The sequence below is a fragment of the Bidens hawaiensis genome, unplaced genomic scaffold (assembly GCF_021521415.1).
Source record: "Bidens hawaiensis isolate Kalapana, Puna unplaced genomic scaffold, B.hawaiensis_p1.1 tig00034169_1, whole genome shotgun sequence".
In the NCBI taxonomy this organism is placed as follows: Eukaryota; Viridiplantae; Streptophyta; class Magnoliopsida; order Asterales; family Asteraceae; genus Bidens; species Bidens hawaiensis.
The window spans coordinates 125,141-142,732 of record NW_027495887.1 but is presented as its reverse complement, the minus strand read 5'-3'; the positions used below and the strand labels follow the sequence as shown (position 1 = coordinate 142,732).

General features: G+C 35.9%; 2 protein-coding genes and 1 pseudogene across 4 annotated transcripts; 2 read left to right on the top strand and 1 right to left on the bottom strand.

Moving 5' to 3' along the window:
• The first annotated feature begins 1,288 nt into the window (after nucleotides 1-1,288).
• Nucleotides 1,289-5,530, top strand: LOC143585792 (protein NRT1/ PTR FAMILY 5.6-like; annotated as a pseudogene). Its single transcript, XR_013144600.1, has 4 exons — nucleotides 1,289-1,497; nucleotides 3,176-3,393; nucleotides 3,522-4,063; nucleotides 4,355-5,530. The product of XR_013144600.1 is annotated as a protein NRT1/ PTR FAMILY 5.6-like (transcript).
• Nucleotides 5,531-6,730: 1,200 nt separating this feature from the next.
• Nucleotides 6,731-13,530, bottom strand: LOC143585797 (uncharacterized). Of its 2 annotated transcripts, XM_077067494.1 has the most exons (8): nucleotides 13,303-13,530; nucleotides 12,601-12,777; nucleotides 12,337-12,486; nucleotides 8,251-8,352; nucleotides 7,498-7,568; nucleotides 7,347-7,414; nucleotides 7,032-7,267; nucleotides 6,731-6,935 (listed from the first exon to the last, which is right to left on the bottom strand). In XM_077067494.1, exons 1-7 carry the CDS (start codon nucleotides 13,528-13,530, stop codon nucleotides 7,032-7,034), a joined length of 1,032 nt encoding a protein of 343 aa, XP_076923609.1. In that variant the 3' UTR covers nucleotides 6,731-6,935. The 2 variants fall into 2 exon arrangements, with proteins under 2 accessions (XP_076923609.1, XP_076923608.1); XM_077067493.1 differs by having other exon boundaries at nucleotides 6,732-7,267.
• Nucleotides 13,531-15,166: 1,636 nt separating this feature from the next.
• On the top strand, nucleotides 15,167-16,761 carry LOC143585796 (protein ANTAGONIST OF LIKE HETEROCHROMATIN PROTEIN 1-like). The gene is made up of 3 exons (XM_077067492.1): nucleotides 15,167-15,598; nucleotides 15,675-15,900; nucleotides 15,979-16,761. Exons 1-3 carry the CDS (start codon nucleotides 15,170-15,172, stop codon nucleotides 16,443-16,445), a joined length of 1,122 nt encoding a protein of 373 aa, XP_076923607.1. The 5' UTR covers nucleotides 15,167-15,169; the 3' UTR covers nucleotides 16,446-16,761.
• The last annotated feature ends 831 nt before the right edge of the window (nucleotides 16,762-17,592 follow it).

Below are 17,592 nucleotides of genomic sequence, written 5' to 3'. Positions count from 1 at the left end.
CTATTGGTTCTTACCATTCTTAGGAAACTCCTTATTTTTATTTGAACCCTTATATATATATATATAGGGTAAGGTTAAAATGAAAACGCATTTGAGTTGTGAAAACCCTATGTAATATCGTTTTTTTTTTTTTTTGTTACATGTAATATATGTTGTAACATTTAATACAAAACATCGAAACATTAAAAAAAATGTTTTTCTATTTTTTAACATTTTTTTATTAATTTTTATATATGTTTTCAGGAGAGAGAAAAAGTTATATTTATATTTATATTTTTTATTCATTTTAATTGTGAACCACAAAATTTAAACATTAATTAAAAACATGTGGTTTAGAATGGAGTTTTCACAACTCAAGTGGTTTTCATTTTATACTTAGCCTATATATATATATATATATATATATATTTATATATATATATATATATAGTTTTTAAATAGTTAAATTTATATCTTATAAAGATTGAACTACGTTTTTTGAAAAGATAATGATTGAACTATTGATATGTTATAAAACCCCATAACCACCGTACGGCCCATCAAAATATTTTATTTATGAAATGAAATATGAAAATATTTAATTTTTCTTTTCTATGAAAATATGAATATATTTATTTTTCTCTATTTTATATTTTTTAACAGCTCTATTTTAGATGAGTCTGGGCGTGTGGTTGGATCGAAGAACAAGATGTGTTATTTGTGAAAATGAACATTGAATCATTAATAAAACTTTGTTATAACCTTTTAAAATATTTTTAAAATTTATTCCTTTTTATAAAAATTCACATAAAAGTAATAATTGATATGCGAGGAGAGTTATATCATTATTATTGTAAATTTGTAATATCATTGTATTCATTTTTTTATGTGTGCATTTAAATGTATACAATATGTCGTATTATTTGTGACATGCTTAACCTTTGTTGACATTTGATTACATTGTATAAGTGTATACACTTAATAAAATTACAATATAATATAACTCCAATAAAATACAATATAATATAATGTAGAAGAACGATAATTTTGTTTTCAGTAGGATCAGTTTTGCCATTTAAAAAGGGATGGCGACACAGCTTGTTGTCCGTTTACCTGCCTCTCTATTGTAATTAAATCAATTTATTATAATGTAAAAATATTAAAGTATTAAAAAATAATAATAAATAAATAAATTTATTAATTTATGGATTAATGGTTCATGTGGTGAGACAGTGAGACCTTTAAATTACAAATACCACCCCACTAAAAAGGGGGATAAGGCAGAATATATCACCATGTAAACAAACCAAAAGCTTCCCTTTAAATATCACAACCTCCTCCCCAATATTCTAAACTTAGATCATACTGTGGAAGTGATCCAAATGGAGCATCTTGAAAAAGGTCAAGAACTAGAAGTGGATGAACAAAAATGGGTTTATGACTCTTCCTTTGATCATAGAGGTCAAACACCTCTTCGCACTTCCACTGGTACTTGGAAAGCGTCCTTGTTCATCATTGGTAATGATCTTGATTTTGTTATTCTTTCTTGGTAGTTCGTAATTGCCGATAAAAAGATGTTGTGTGACTTAATGCCAAATTCGTGATTTTTGAAGACTTACGTGGTCAAATATCGTTATCATTACATGTATCTCAAAAGTTTGCACGGAAGTCATGTTTTTTAGAACATGCATTTGTTAACGGTAAACGGCTTACTTACTATTTTTGTTAACGAGTCACTATTGGGACTCTATTTAGACTTAGTCTAAAAAAATTGACTCAGTTTGTAATTTTAAATTATTTAACACATAGTTATATAGTTTTTCATTGAATTATAGACCATTTTTATTTGATAATATATTGAGAATTGTCTTCTCACTTTTTTTAGTGGTCAAAGTAGTTGTAAAATCTAAAAACGAAATCAATGGTCAAGAATGTGAGCAGCATGATCATACTTGTATGACAATGAAAAGATTAAATGTTTTTATTGTGAAATACGCTAACTAGTTTTATAATTTTCTGTAGTAAAATTTTCAAATATATTATTTAAACTTGTTATACACTACTTTATACTTGTTATATCAATAATATTTTTCTATTATTCTTATGCTAAAAGATAACTAGATACTAGCTACTATTATTGTTAATATTAATTTTTTTTTTTAAATATAACGGTAAACTCGTTATACACACATTTAAACTTGTTATATCAGTAATATTCCATTATTTTTATACTAAAAGATAACCAGACAATAACTACTTTATTTTTTTAAATATATCGTTAAACTCATGGTATTTAGAGAGAATTGAATACCTTAGGGCTTAGACTTAACTTATTGAGGTCACATACCATAATGGTATTTCCCTTACATATATTATTATTATTATAATTATTATTAGCTTTTATATAGCTATTAAACTGTGATCTTATTATTAATATTATTATAATTAGTAGTAGTTTCTATATAACTGTTAAACTTTGATTTCCTTTATTTTGCTTCATACACATGTACTTAGAGCCGAGGGTCTCTCTGGAAGCCACCTCTTTATTCCTTTGGATAGAGGTACGGTGTGCCTACATCCCACCCTCCCCAGACCCTACTTATAGCTTTGCTGTCGGTGGGATTTTACTGGGCATGATTGATTGATTGATTGATGTTAAACTCATGATACACTCATCTAAACTTGTTATATCATTAATATTATTATTATTATTATTATTATTATACTAAAAGATCAAGGAATCCTTTGGTTTGATATATTTATAATGGAGTACTATAAAAATTTAAGAATGATGGTGGGATAAGTTTTGTGAATCCCTAATTTCCTTAAATTATAAATTTAAATCAGATTTCCATATCTTGTGTCATAATTCACTACAAACAGTGTGGTACATCAAAAGGAAGGCTATAATTGCACCCCAAAAGCAAAGTCAAAAGGTTAAAGTAGTATAAAGTTTGGTGTTTTTTAGTTGGCCTTAGATTGTCTGCCAAAAACCAAAATATGTTGATTCTACCCTGTCATTTCATATATACACAAAATGTTATATCCTTAAAAGTTTTTATTCGATAAAAGGTTGCAATTATTATGATTAAAATATTAAGATAGGTCATATTAGAGTACTATTGATATGTTATATATGGTTTTTGGTTTATAAATATATCATTAATTTTGTGAGATAATGTTATTGTGTTTGCAGCAATTGAGTTTGCAGAGAGATTAAGTTACTTTGGGATTGCAACAAGTTTGATCATATATCTAACAAAAGTCATCCATCAAGATGTGAAGACATCGGCTAAGAGTGCTAATCAATGGATCGGTGTGACGACTCTAATGCCGTTGGTTGGAGGGTTCCTAGCTGATGCTTACTTGGGACGTTTCGCTACTGTTCTTTTATCATCAGTCATCTATCTAATGGTACCTTCTTTTTCATATTAGTATACATTCAAATTATATTAACATTACAAGCTATTATAGAAGAACTAAAATATCTTAAATAAAATATGATCTGACTTATTATAATTATATACAATTATTGAATGCAGGGTTTAATCCTCCTAACGATGTCAAGTATGATCCCGAGCTTAAAACCATGTGTGAGTAGCGCACTTTGTCTAAAACCAAGGAAGATCCATGAAGTTGTGTTCTTTGTCGCGATATATATGATATCTGTGGGCACGGGGGGCACAAACCGGCTTTGGAAAGTTTTGGAGCGGATCAATTTGATGATGATCATCCAGGAGAACGCAAAAAGAAGATGTCCTTCTTCAACTGGTGGAATGCAGCGCTTTGTGCTGTATTAGTGCTCGGTGTAACTGTTATCGTCTACGTGCAAGATCATGTAGGGTGGGGTCAAGCAGATATCATTCTCACCATGACGATGGCCTGCTCCATATTGATCTATGTCATCGGTAGGCCTTTTTATCGATACCGAAAGCCTGGAAGCCCGTTAATGCCGTTGTTACAAGTATGTGTTGCAGCATAGCAAGAGGAATCTACCTTACCCGTCTAACCCGAACGAGTTACATGAAGAGCCGAAACTGGAAAAGGCCCAGGAAAGGCTACTTTGCCACACGGAAACCTTAAAGTAAGAAAAAAATATTAAAACTAAATTCGAATTCGAAATAATTCAAAAACCAATTTAAATTCAGGTTGATTTGAATAACCAGATTTGTAAGAAATATTTATATAAAGTATATGTATGGTTTCATAAAAATAAAGTCATATAATTCAATTATTCTTCAAAAATCATAAAACTAATTCAATCAAGTTGATAACCTGATTTATTATTTTGATTTCAGTTTCTTTTTAAGTTTGAATAATGAATAGCCATAATAATCAATATGATTATAACCAAGTTAATTATATTTCATTGCAGGTTTCTCGATAAAGCCGCGATAATTGAAGAACAAGATTTCTCTGAAAAGAAACATGATCCATGGAGACTATCGACCGTAACAAAGGTAGAGGAAATGAAGCTGCTTTTAAACATGATCCCGATCTGGCTTACTTCCCTACCATTCGGCATATGTGTAGCACAAGGCACAACATTCTTCATCAAACAAGGTGTGTTAATAAACCGCGAGATCACCCATCGGTTCATCCTCCCACCCACCTCAATATATGCTCTAGCTGCCTGTGGCATGATCCTTTTGGTGGCGGTTTACGACCGACTACTAATCCCATTACTAAGAAGGATAACCAGAACCGAACGAGGAATCAACATCCTTACACGAATAGGAATCGGGATAGTGTTTTCGGTTATTACAATGATCGTTGCCGCCATTGTTGAAAAGAAACGGCTAGCTGTGGTGCAAGCCGATCCTTTACACGGCTCGGCCACTATGAGTGTGTTTTGGTTGGCCCCCCAGTTCTTATTATTTGGAATTGCAGATGGGTTCACTTTGGTTGGACTTCAAGAATACTTTTACGATCAAGTTCCAGATTCAATGAGAAGCTTAGGGATCGCGCTGTACCTAAGTGTGATCGGGGCGGGAAATTTTTTGAGTAGCTTCTTGATCACAATTGTTGATAACGCAACGAGTAAAGTGTCGGGAAAGAGTTGGTTTGGGAAAGATTTGAACAGCAGCCGTATTGACCACTTTTATCTGTTCTTGGCTGCAATCACTGCAGCCAATCTGTGTGTGTATGTGTTTGTCGCGAGTCGGTATGAGTACAAGAATGTGCAGAAGAAGACTGAGGCGGCTGTGGTGGATTGCTACCATGATGATGGCCATAGGACAAGAAGAGGTTGAAGCATATATGAACAAATAAATTTGCAGTCCTATAGTTATAGGGATATATATATGCAGTAAGCTTGATATATCTATAGGCATGTTATTTTTGATCCATTTTATTAGGAAGATTTTCTTGTATTGAATGTATAAAGGGTGTCATATTTGTGCATGGTGATGATGGTATATTGTTTTGAGTAGTTGTCTGGATCTTGTCTAGCTCAAAATAACCAGACAGTTGATCATAATTAAGGCCACTTTGAAAAGAATAACAAAAGTAAGATGTAAACAAAGTCAGTCATGTGAGACTGCTCGCAAAAAGCTCGAATCAATTCGAGCCAGCCCCTTGAATAAACGTGTGTACATCGGAGCTCATAATAAACAAGCTTGAGCTTTACATATCAGGTTTGGCTTAAAGTCACGAGCCCATTATTTAGAAATTATTTATACAATAACTAATTCGTGTACATACACTAAATAAATATTATATATTGTGTTATACAAAAATTTCAATATAAGGTGTATTGGTTTTATTAATCCCAACTATTATATTTTGATTTGTCGTCGATCCCAACTAATGAATTGGCCCCTGACAGTCCCAACTTTTAACATATTTGTTCCCAATGGTCCGTGACTAACAAAGTCCTAACGCCGTTAGTTACAGGTCGCCGGAAAACGTTTTTGGCCTAAAACCTCACATTTTTCCCGAAAGACTCAACATCCCAAGCATCTTTGTAACTTTGTATCAGACCTTTAGGAACCTTTTTCTAGTAAAAGCCCCAATTACTGAGATCATCGGAACCCTAAAACCATCATCGGAATCGGTTAATGGTGCTCAAGTGATGGTGGTTGGTTGGTGGCGGCGGTGTTAAGGTGGTGTCTTCCGGCAAAAGAATTTAATTTTTCCAGCCAAAAACGTTTTTCCGGTGACCTGTAACTAACGTCGTTAGAATTCTGTTAGTCACGGATCGTTGGAAACAAATACGTTAAAAGTAGGGACCGCCTACAACCAATTCGTTAGTTGGGACCGACAGCGACCAAAAGATGATAGTTGGGATTAATAAAAACCAATATACCTAAATATAATTATAGATGTACGTGAAAATAATTACAAAAAAAATGTAAATAAGATGCATAGATGTCAATAAATAATTAGCAAGCCAGGTTTTAAGAACGAGCCCTGCAAACAAGACAAGTTAAAGCTAAAGCTAAAGCTCTTTCAAGTTAGAACAGGTTGCGCACAAAAGCTCTTTCAAGCCCGAGCTCTGCTCGTTTACATCTCTACACATGTCATTTTTGGGATGTTCATATACCATACAGCCATGTTGGTACAACTACAGTCAAAAATTGAAGGACACCATGATCACATTTACACATAGCTCACTTATCAATGGTATGGCTTAATATTAGAATTACCCTGGGTAAGGTCATATGTGTTTGTGATTACTGCTTTCGCCATTTTGCTTGTAATAGGAAATGGATTTTCAAACGAACATTATGAACTGTTTCGAGCACTCACAAGGAATATAAAAAGATAATAATAACACCAAAAACAAGCAGTATACTATCAAAATTTTCAGGTTTCAGCTCTACACCCAAACCAAAACACGCCAATCCTTCGGAATTGGGACTCAAGCAATTCCAAATTTACGACCTATACACAAAAAGATTCAACTCCGGCCAGCAATGATGATATACCTATCCTACCTATGTCATTAAAATAACCTACAAAATCATAATGTTCCCCGATCGTGTGTCATTATGATCGAAGAGAAATGATGAAGACAGATAAAATTATAATAAAGCATATAGCTCTCTCACCTAGAAAGAAGGTGGTTCAGACATAAGCTTCTTGAGTGTCTCGTATGTCATGAAAACGATTCCTACACCAGGGACAACTTTGTAATATTCTGGAAGAATCCCTCTATAAAGACCACGTAACCCTTCAGTTCGCACAATTTGCCCAAGTGTCCCCAGCAAGCCACTGTTGTAAACACGGGGCCGTCCACCCACTCCTTCTAACTGTTTTCTCCTCACAAGATCCAAAGGAAATGTCGCTGAGAGAAAAAAGTTAATTATAGCAAATGGCTAATTACAGTTTACGAAAATGCCCAGCCCGAATAACTGGATGCTTACCTGTTGAGAATGAAAGGCCAGAGAGACCGCCACATGTGAGACCGGCCATGACAGTGGAATCATTTGGCCTACCAAAACATATAAATGTATTATAACCAAGTTCTATAAAGTTGCAATTTAGAATCTTGGTTGATATGAGCATGGAGTGTACCTATGAGATTTCCAGTATGAACTCAACATTTCATAAACGGAAAAGCTAATAGCAATACTTGGTCCAACACCCTGCATGAATCACAATATGGAAATAAGTGCGCACACAATGTTGAGAAGACAGAATGGGGTAATCGGGTAACAAGTTAAAATAAACGAATGAACATGTTACTGTTGTAAAACAGTCGATATTGGTAGCATGTTTAATATAGATTGGATTTAGGTTGACCTGACCAAAGACACCAACACGTTTAAAATGAGAAGTAGAAAAACTATAATTTACAAATTATAAACTTAACCCACTTACAACTGAAATACAAAACCTGTTGACCAGACGAACCTGTTTGACCTGTTTAGAATACTAGGTGCATGTGTGCAGTTACAGTATAAATTTTCAACCTGATTAAGTGAACAGATCGTATTCAGGTTGGGTTACGTAAACACTACTCAAATTGGCAGTTATAGTTAAGTTAGGTTGACCAGAAACACATTTGGACCAAACTTTTAAACTTTCAGTAAATAACCAGATTTCATTCAATAATGATAATTATTTTTTGAAAAATAATTTGAAGAGTTATATGCATTTAAAATACAATGGCCAACTTTAGACTCAGTCCACCAATTTCCTTTGTAGTTTTTTTTTTTTTTTCATTTTACATGCTCGACCATTTAAAGATTAAAAAAATAACCCAAATTAAGCAATTAATAAGTACATTCGAGTTAAAACTGCCTCCACAAAATGTAGAACTATTACCAATAAAGTTGGGCCAAGTCCCTTATACAAGCCAAGCACACCCTCATCTCTACAAATTGTACGGAAGGCATGCCAGATTCCGTTATAGTACATTGTACTTCTCTGCAACAAAATAAAAAGGTCAAGATTGTAATTTGTACAAAAATACACAAAAGTGATGGCAGCCATTGGTGGAACCTAATTCAAGCTATAAACTGTTAGGATTAAACGCACACACGAAACTGAACACGACACGAAAGCAATAAACGAACACGAGGATTTAACGTGGTTCGGTCTAAACTGACCTACGTCCACGGGTGGCAACTAGGTATATCTTTATTGAGTGACCAAATATTACAAGTACATAATGTTGTTTATATAGAGACTGAACTAGGGTTAGTAAATTATTATGCAAGAAATCTAAACCGGGCCGGGCTTGGGCCCGACCGCCCACACCCGTCTCCTCTTTTGACTTCTTATAATAAACCGGGCCAACAAGGCCTACGAACCCAACAATCTCCCACTCGGAGGCCTTGAGTACTCTCGTCTGCACTCCTGATTGTACTTCTGTAATCTGAACATTAAACTTCTTCTAGTTGCCACCGCCTTCTCATCAATTAACCTGAAGGCCCGTTGAAGCTCCCCGGAGCTCCAACACGTCAGTCACGGCTGAAACTGCCCCTAACCCGTTCTCTGTCCCTACCGGCTCCCACTGTAACGAACTACCGGATCCAGAGATAACCTGAGAACAAACACTCTCCATATTCAGCAAGTAATTCATTGGAGAGACTTTTACAGCTGGAATACTGGTTTTCTTAATCCACTGTCGACCTGGAACTGTAACTGAAACACAACCTGTGCTCCCACTGTCACGATGTCCCCCAACTGATTTAACCTTCCTAGCTCGTTCATCCTGAATCTTCACTTTGGCTCTGGGTTTGTTACTTGCAAAACGAACCTTCTTCTGCCCACGAGATTCTGTGAACCGGATTTTGTCTTTCACCAAAACTGGATCCACTCCTTTCGATGACATATCGACCATATACAACGAACCCATTTTCTTGCCACGAGCAACCACGAGATTCCCTTTGACTACTTTCCACTGCCCATTCCCGAACTTAACATCGTGCCCTTGGTCATCCAACTGCCCAACTGAAATCAAACGTTTCTTCAAACTTGGAATAACCCTCACGTCTTTCAAAGTCCAAAAAGTACCGGCTGAAGTTATCAAATCAACGTCTCCCATACCCGTAACCTCTAAAATATCATCATTCGCTAGTCGAACTTTTCCAAAATCCCCAAATTTAAGATTCTTCATCGTTTCACTACAGTGAGTGGCATGAAACGATGCACCAGAATCCATCACCCAAGCATCAACGCTACTCTCAACACTACAAACCAAAGCCTCATCACTACTGACCCCGTCATCTGTGTCGTCTTCTGTAACGTTCACCTCTTTCTTACCATTCGGACACTGATTCCTGAAGTGTCCCTTCTCTTTACAACCCCAACATTCAATATCCTTACGAGTCTTGGACTGACTCCTCTTCCTGCTCCCACTGCCTCGCTGTTTTCCCCTACCTCTACCTTCTGTGACTAGCATATTGCCTGATGATTCACCTGAACTTCTGCGTCTTGAATCTTCTCCCAGAATCAGATCTTGAATCCCATCGAAAGTAATATTTGTAGACGAACTACAAACTGCAGTCACTGTTTGCGACCAACTGTCGGGCAAAGAGGATAATAACAAGAGGCCTTGAACTTCATCATCAAACTTAATGTCAACTGACACTAAGCGGGACAAGATCGAATTAAGATTATTGATATGAGTTGTAACTGACCCACCCTCTTTCATTCTTGTTGTCACTAGCTCTCGGATAAGATAGACTTTATTCGCTGCCGAAGGCTTTTCATACATGTTGGATAGCGCCTCCATCATACCACGTGCTGTGGTTTCTTTCATGATGTTAAACGCCACATCTTCCGACAACGACAATGTAATACAAGCCCTAGCTTTCTTGTCTAACTTCTTCCAATCTGCTTCTGACATCTTTTCTGGTTTTTCATCCTCAAGCACTACATCCAAGTCTTTCTGACAAAGTAGTGCCTCAATCTGCATCTTCCACCAACCGAACTTCTGTCCGTCAAACTTCTGTATCGAAACCTTTCCGTCTTCTGCCATGACAATGACTAAAACATAAAACTAGATAAAACACAGACAAACACGCAATGGCACGAGCCTGAACTTAACGACTGTTCTACTGAACTCTGTTAAACAATCAACCTATTTAAAACCGCAGCGGAAATACGAACTGTAAATCAGAAACCGAAACTTTAAACTGAAACGATAAACCTGACAAACGCGGTTGGCACTGGTTCTAAGTTTCTTTAAATTTCTTCTGACTTGAAACTGTTCTTCAACGAAAATAGGATCTTGATTCGCTGTTATTGACTCGTACTTTGCAAAGTAGGATCTCGACTCGCAAAACTTCTGCCTTCTTTTCAACCTTCCGGTCGATCGCTGGATACGTCGGCTAGCTGCCAACACCGAAAACCTAGATCGACAACCTGAATCTGACCTGTGGCAACTGGTGGCAGCGAAACCCTAGCAGCAGTTAGCGGTAACGCGGCGGAACCCTAGCCCCGATCACTGGTGCGGCGGCGACACGCGGAACTGGTTCACCGTGTTCTTCGTGTGATCCGAACCTAAGCTCTAGATACCACTTGTTAGGATTAAACGCACACACGAAACTGAACACGACACGAAAGCAATAAACGAACACGAGGATTTAACGTGGTTCGGTCTAAACTGACCTACGTCCACGGGTGGCAACTAGGTATATCTTTATTGAGTGACCAAATATTACAAGTACATAATGTTGTTTATATAGAGACTGAACTAGGGTTAGTAAATTATTATGCAAGAAATCTAAACCGGGCCGGGCTTGGGCCCGACCGCCCACACCCGTCTCCTCTTTTGACTTCTTATAATAAACCGGGCCAACAAGGCCTACGAACCCAACATAAACTATGGCCCAATCAAGTACAAAAGGTGCAAAATCAAAATACTAGCAAAACTAGATTTAAAAAAATAGTGTTCTAAATAATGGATAAAGCGGTCATCTAGGCATAAGGCAGAGTAAAAGTACCCCAATTCTGATCAAATTGAAAAAATGAGCGGTTTAAAGTCCCGATCGATAATCAAACACAAAGTAAACGACTAACTCTCGTTTATATTAATCAGAAGATATAACTCAAAAAACTGATTGCAATCTCTCAAACCCTAACTCGGTTTAACTCTTCTTCAATCGCTAACTCAGTTGCCTCTAATTATAATGTTAACTCTAAATTAGCTAACAAGAAACCTAATAGCCCTAACTTGGTCATTAAGCAACCCATTTAATAACCCCTTTTAATTCTTGTGTTGGGCTCTATTATCGGGCCAAACAATAATTGAGCCAACACAGTTTAGCACTTTAGCTTAAACAAGTTGAACTTATCTGCAACAACCGATTCCATCTTGCTACTTGCAAGTTCCAAGTGATGATTTTGTGTTTTGAGTTCCAACCACGTCTTCTGGTTTTCAATTTTGTGTTGCAAATTTCGATTTCAAGTAGAAGTACGAACCAAGTGGCTATTGTGCAATTCAGTTATATGTGAATTGTGATAGTGATATTGAGAAGAGAAAATATATAAAGGCCAGTTGCACTTTGTCATAAGTTTCTGACAACGCCATGCTAGCATGATGAGGATATGCAAACTTGTTAAATCAACTGTTCGTTGTGAGCTCGAACTAATTTCTTAAGTTACTTCATACATTATAATAACACGAATAAAGATGGGCAATTCTAATATTAAGGGAAATTTTATACGCTGCTTGATTATCCAAATGATCCCCGCTTTATCAATTAAGCCCCTAGGCACTTGATCAACCACCTAGATCCGCCCTAATGCTTTCTGGAACACTGATAAAAAGTCGCTAACTGTGCATAAGAAAATACACTTTACAAACTATATGTATACTTCCACAAAAATAACTTTATCATGACAGCAATTATAGATTAAAAATATGAGTAATTGACAAATTTTGAAGTATTCGTTTTACACCTGTGCCGCAAGACGTGTCCTGACGAGATCTAACGGATATGTTGCAGTAGCAGCTGTTATTCCTGACATTCCACCGCCTACAAAGTGCAAACACGCATCTGCAGCTGCAGATTCACTGTTGTTTCCTATACTTGGGATCGACTTTAGCAACTGAAAACCATAAATTAAGCAATTTAACGATAATAGATTAACTATAAAGCCTCATCATATATAGCAAAACCCAAAGTTTGATCAAACTCTACAAATGAAAAAAAAGCAACTCACTTTTTTGTACTGTTCATAGGCGTAGAAGTTAACAGCGGTATAAGGAAGACGATGAGCAATAGTAACCATATTTCCTTTCCAAAAGGCCCTAAATCCCTCTTCATTAACAATCCGCAATGCCTCGTTCCATATAGACGGCCTGCTCAACAACGCCCCCTCGGAATGCATACCTTGCACCTGCAAAATGCAACACAAATCATTCCATCAATGCAACCTTAATTCTGTGCAATCAATATCGCCAATATATCGGTTATCCGACCCCTGGGAAAATATCTGTCATAATACTTGTACCTATAATATTGGCGATATTGACCGATATATCACCGATATTTTAGTGTTCAATGTTAGTGTTTTTGTCTTAATCGGATCCTACTTGCTAAGAATTGTGAGTGTTTTGCAAGTTGCAAAAGGTTAATTAATTTGTTTGTTAATGGTAGGAGGAGAGTATAGTGAATTATTAGTGTTAAATTGTTATATATATGAATTTTACATGATATGAAAATTACCGATATATAACCGATATCTCAAATATCGATCAAGGCCAATATCTGAAATTTTTCCACATTAACTACCTAGCCTTAATTATAAATGTTATAAAATGAATCCAACACTTGTAGAGACAGTATTCAATAGGTCTCCAGACACACTGGAAAATAATAATTTGAAACTAAACAACACAGATCATATGATATAACTGCCTACCTGAAACAGAATAGTAAGGCGTGCAAGTGGAGCCGTACACGTCTTGCTAAAAGCTCCGGCAATACCTCCGGCGAGAAGATGCGGCACTGTGCCTATCTCCGCTGACTGGTTATGACGTGGCGACACCGCCACCGCCACCGCCACAGTCGGTTGCGTTTGCAAAAACTTGACCGCCGTAGTGCCGTCCACCACTCTGCCGTGACCGGACATTCCGACTTGAGCTTCCATCCACAGTTGGAAGTGAGGGGAGAAAACCCCTGAAAAACCCTAAGGGGGTGTTTGGCTGAGGGAATTGAGGTTTGAGAAATGGAATTGGAAATTCTATTGTTTGTTTACGAAAGAAAAAGGTGAGAAATGGAAATAAACCATTTTCATTTCTCTAATTTTGTTTCTCTAAAAAAAGCGGAGAATTGGATTTCTAGGGTCTCATTTCTCAGCCTCACTCTCTCACGCCTCTCCCTGTTGTTCGATCTACAGCAGCAAACTCAGGCCTCTCCCTGCTGTTCGATCGACTTGCAGCCTCTAATCACCCACAAATCATCTCCAATCCAAGAACCGAGTTCGTATTCGCGATCCTTGCTTCGATTCCAACGATCCTAGGTATGAAACTTTCATTTTTTCGACTTTCTTATGCTCGACCAGACCTAAACCTCGATCCAAACTCAGCTGCTGATGTCGATTGTTATCGTGGGATGTTTGTATGTTGTTGGTAATCGATTTAGATATGTTAGATTTCAATGGTTTATGTTTAATTCGACTCTTGATGAAATCTTTGATGTCTAGGTTGGTAATTGAACATTATATGGTATGAAATTGATGAGTTTGAATCATGAATTTTATGTTAGAATGATATTTAGATGCTAGGTTGAATGTTGGAACCGATAAATTGAATGTTTACATGAGTTGCTTGAATGCTGTTGCTGATGAAATCTGTAATGTTGTTTTGTTCAAACAATATTTTGATCATAACAGATGCAAATTGATCGTTTCTTGAGTCTAACATTAAGTTCAAAGAGTCTAGTTTCAAACCCCACTGGATTCGTAATTTTTAGAGAAGTTTTGATTACCCAAACGTGAAAAATAAAACCGAAGGTCAAATCTGTTTTTGACTGACAGATTTTAGGTCCACTTCTAAAGAGCATAACTCTCTTGTTTTTGAAGTTTTAGACTTCATTCCTCTTTCTAATGAACATTTTAAGTGTCTAGAATATTTCCCAATTGGCCTTGTATGCAAATCCTGAGTAGTCAATTTTTGAGAAATTTTGACATTTACAAACTCTGAACAGTAAGTTTTAGATACCTTTGATAATTAGCATTTTAGTTGAAAACCTTATGCATACTTTAAAATTTTGAAAAAAATATATAAACACCTAGAGATGTTGAAGTTTCTGTGAAAATATTTTCATAATTTATTTCAATTGTTTTGTTGATAAATAAATCTATATTTACAAACTCAAATCTGACCAAAAAACTCAGATTTCTACATATCAACAAATCATCACTTTTTACACCATTTTTATCTAGAAATTGACTTGTAACTCACATGGAAACCTTAGGGATCTTGTATAACATTGACTTGTAACTCACATGGAAACTTGGATGTTCAATTTCATCCAAAATAACATATATATTGATGTAAACATTGGCAATTAAACAACATTCAGCAAGTCAGTGAATAAAGTAGCCTGTAATCATTTTTCTTGCTTTCATGATCACTTTGTTGCTAATATTTGGATTATATTTTGGAGTTATTTGCTTTTCTTGAATTTTCTTATATTTTTATGTGTAGATGGCAAGATCACCTTCCAGACAAAGAATAGTTGCCATAGGTGCATTTTATGTCATTTATGTTACGATTCGTTGGTGGATGTTGTGTACTTATCATTTTCGTCGGTCGATTGAGTCAATGACTTTACGTACAAAATATTTAATGAGTTACCATAATAGGCGTGAAAACATGGTGAGGATGGTTTATGAAAGTGATGTTACGAGTGTTGTTAACATAAGAATGAATATACATGCATTTACAACACTTTGTGATATGCTAGAAACTAGAGGGGGGCTAAAGAATAGTAAAAACATGCTAGTCGATGTGCAAGTTGCTATGTTTTTACATACCCTTGCTCATAATGCAAAGAATAGGATACTAGTCAACAGATTTCATCGGTCCGGGGAAACTGTAAGTCGGTATTTCAAGTTAGTCTTAAATGCTATATGTCGATTACACAAAGAACTCTACAAGTCACCCGTGCCAGTGCCAGATAATGAAACTGATGAAAGATGGAAATGGTTTAAGGTTAGTCAAATACATTTTTTATTAAAGATATTTTTTGCTAACATAAATTAGTAAGTAATGTTTGCTTTTAACTCAGGTTTGCTTAGGAGCATTAGATGGAACATACATTAAAGTTAAAGTCCCTGCTATTGATAGAAAACCTTATAGGACAAGAAAAGGGCATATTTATACTAACGTACTCGGAGTATGTACGAGAGACCTTTTATTTACGTATGTCTTAGCGGGATGGGAGGGTTCTGCATCTGATAGTAGAGTTTTGCGTGATGCAATCAGTAGACCCAACGGTCTTAAAATAACTCCGGGTATGTGATAGACAATTTTCAAAGAATATACATAGATTTAAGTATGATAATTAACATAGAGTTTATGGTTAATTGTAGGAACATACTACCTTTGTGATGCCGGTTATACAAATGGTGAAGGATTTTTAACTCCATATCGAGGTCAACGTTATCATCTTAACGATTGGTCTCGTCCTCCTACGAATGCTAAGGAGTTCTTTAATATGAGACATTCATCGGCCAGGAATGTTATAGAAAGATGTTTCGGAATGATTAAAGATAGATGGGCTATTTTGCGTGATAACTCATATCATCCCATAGAGTCCATGCCACGTATCATCATTGCTTGTTGTTTATTGCACAATTTCATACGAACAACAATGAGTGAAGACCCTCTTGATAACGAAATCCCAGTAAATCACACACAACCTGCAAATGACCATGACAATGTTATTTCTATGATCGAGCCCTCACAAGAATGGACCGATCGTAGAGACCTTCTTGCTAATGAAATGTTTAATAGTTGGACTGCGATGCGTGCGCAGCGTGCCAACAATGTTTCTTAATTATGTTTGACAATTATGTATTTTTTATTTGTAGAACCAAGAATGTTTCTTATTAATGTTTATTCATGCACTTTATTTGTTTCTTATTAATGTTTCTTGTTATATTTGTATTTGTAGTTACATGAATTATGATTTTTAATTGTATAATTATGCATTTGTACGTAGACATGGCAGATTCAAATATAGTGAGAGGAGTTACTCGGAGCAAGCATACCTGGACAAATGATGAAGATGCAAAGCTAATTGATGCATTAATGGAGATACATGCATCCGGAAAGTATGCTGGTGCTGACAATGGATTCAAACCAGGTTATTTAAATGGTGTTCAACAATTGCTAGATGTAAGTCTTCCTAACTCTGGCCTCAAAGCAGAACCACGTATAAAGTCTAGGATGAAGACATGGAAGACACACTTTAGCATTGTATATGATATGGTGCATACAAGTGGGTTTGGTTGGGATGAACAAAAATGTTGTATTATTGCCGATGATAGTGTTTGGAATAAATACGTGAAGGTATATTCTAAAAAATATATTTTTTAGATTTTAAAATTTTAGTCTAATTTATTTGTAATTGTCTTGTAGTCTCACAAAGGTGCTGTGAATTTTCGTGACAAGTCATTTCCTTTCTATGACAAATTGTGTACCATATTCGGTAAGGATAGAGCTACTGGTAGTAAAGCAGTTGACCTAGGAGAAGAAGATGTTATTCAAGAGACGCAAAAAAACTCACCTGTTGATATTGAAGACTTTGATTTTGTTGATGAAGCCGTTCCAAATGTTGATAGATCTGAAGGACAAACAGGAAGTGTAACAAGCAAGCGCAAAAGAGGTAGAAGCACGGATGCAGATGAGATATATCGAGAGTCTTGCAAAGATATCAAGGAAGTTTTGCTTCGATTTGGGGAGATGGTGGGTGAACAACTTAGCAAAGAAGGTATGGAGGCTCGTGAAATCTATGAAAATGTTAGTGATGAGTTGAAAGCTTTACCAGGTATCACTACGAAAAAAAGGTTCAAAGCAGCTCATTTGATTGGTAAAGATGTGGATCTAGGACGTTCTTTTCTTGCGTTGACAATAGAAGAGAAAATTGAGATGGTCGAGTTGTATACCGATGATTCAATGGGATAGTTGTGTATGGTTGAAGT

Bases quoted from the DNA above. Each gene is read 5' to 3' on its own strand.
- LOC143585797 (XM_077067494.1), bottom strand. From the start codon at position 13,530: ATGGAAGCTCAAGTCGGAATGTCCGGTCACGGCAGAGTGGTGGACGGC. The intron at 12,778-13,302 runs GTAGGCAGTTAT...TGCATTTTGCAG, and splicing joins GCCTTACTATTCTGTTTCAG to GTGCAAGGTATGCATTCCGA. The intron at 7,268-7,346 runs GTAAGCATCCAG...TTTTTCTCTCAG, and splicing joins TGGCCTTTCATTCTCAACAG to CGACATTTCCTTTGGATCTT.
- LOC143585796 (XM_077067492.1), top strand. From the start codon at position 15,170: ATGTTGTGTACTTATCATTTTCGTCGGTCGATTGAGTCAATGACTTTA. The intron at 15,599-15,674 runs GTTAGTCAAATA...CTTTTAACTCAG, and splicing joins AAAGATGGAAATGGTTTAAG to GTTTGCTTAGGAGCATTAGA. The intron at 15,901-15,978 runs GTATGTGATAGA...GGTTAATTGTAG, and splicing joins CGGTCTTAAAATAACTCCGG to GAACATACTACCTTTGTGAT.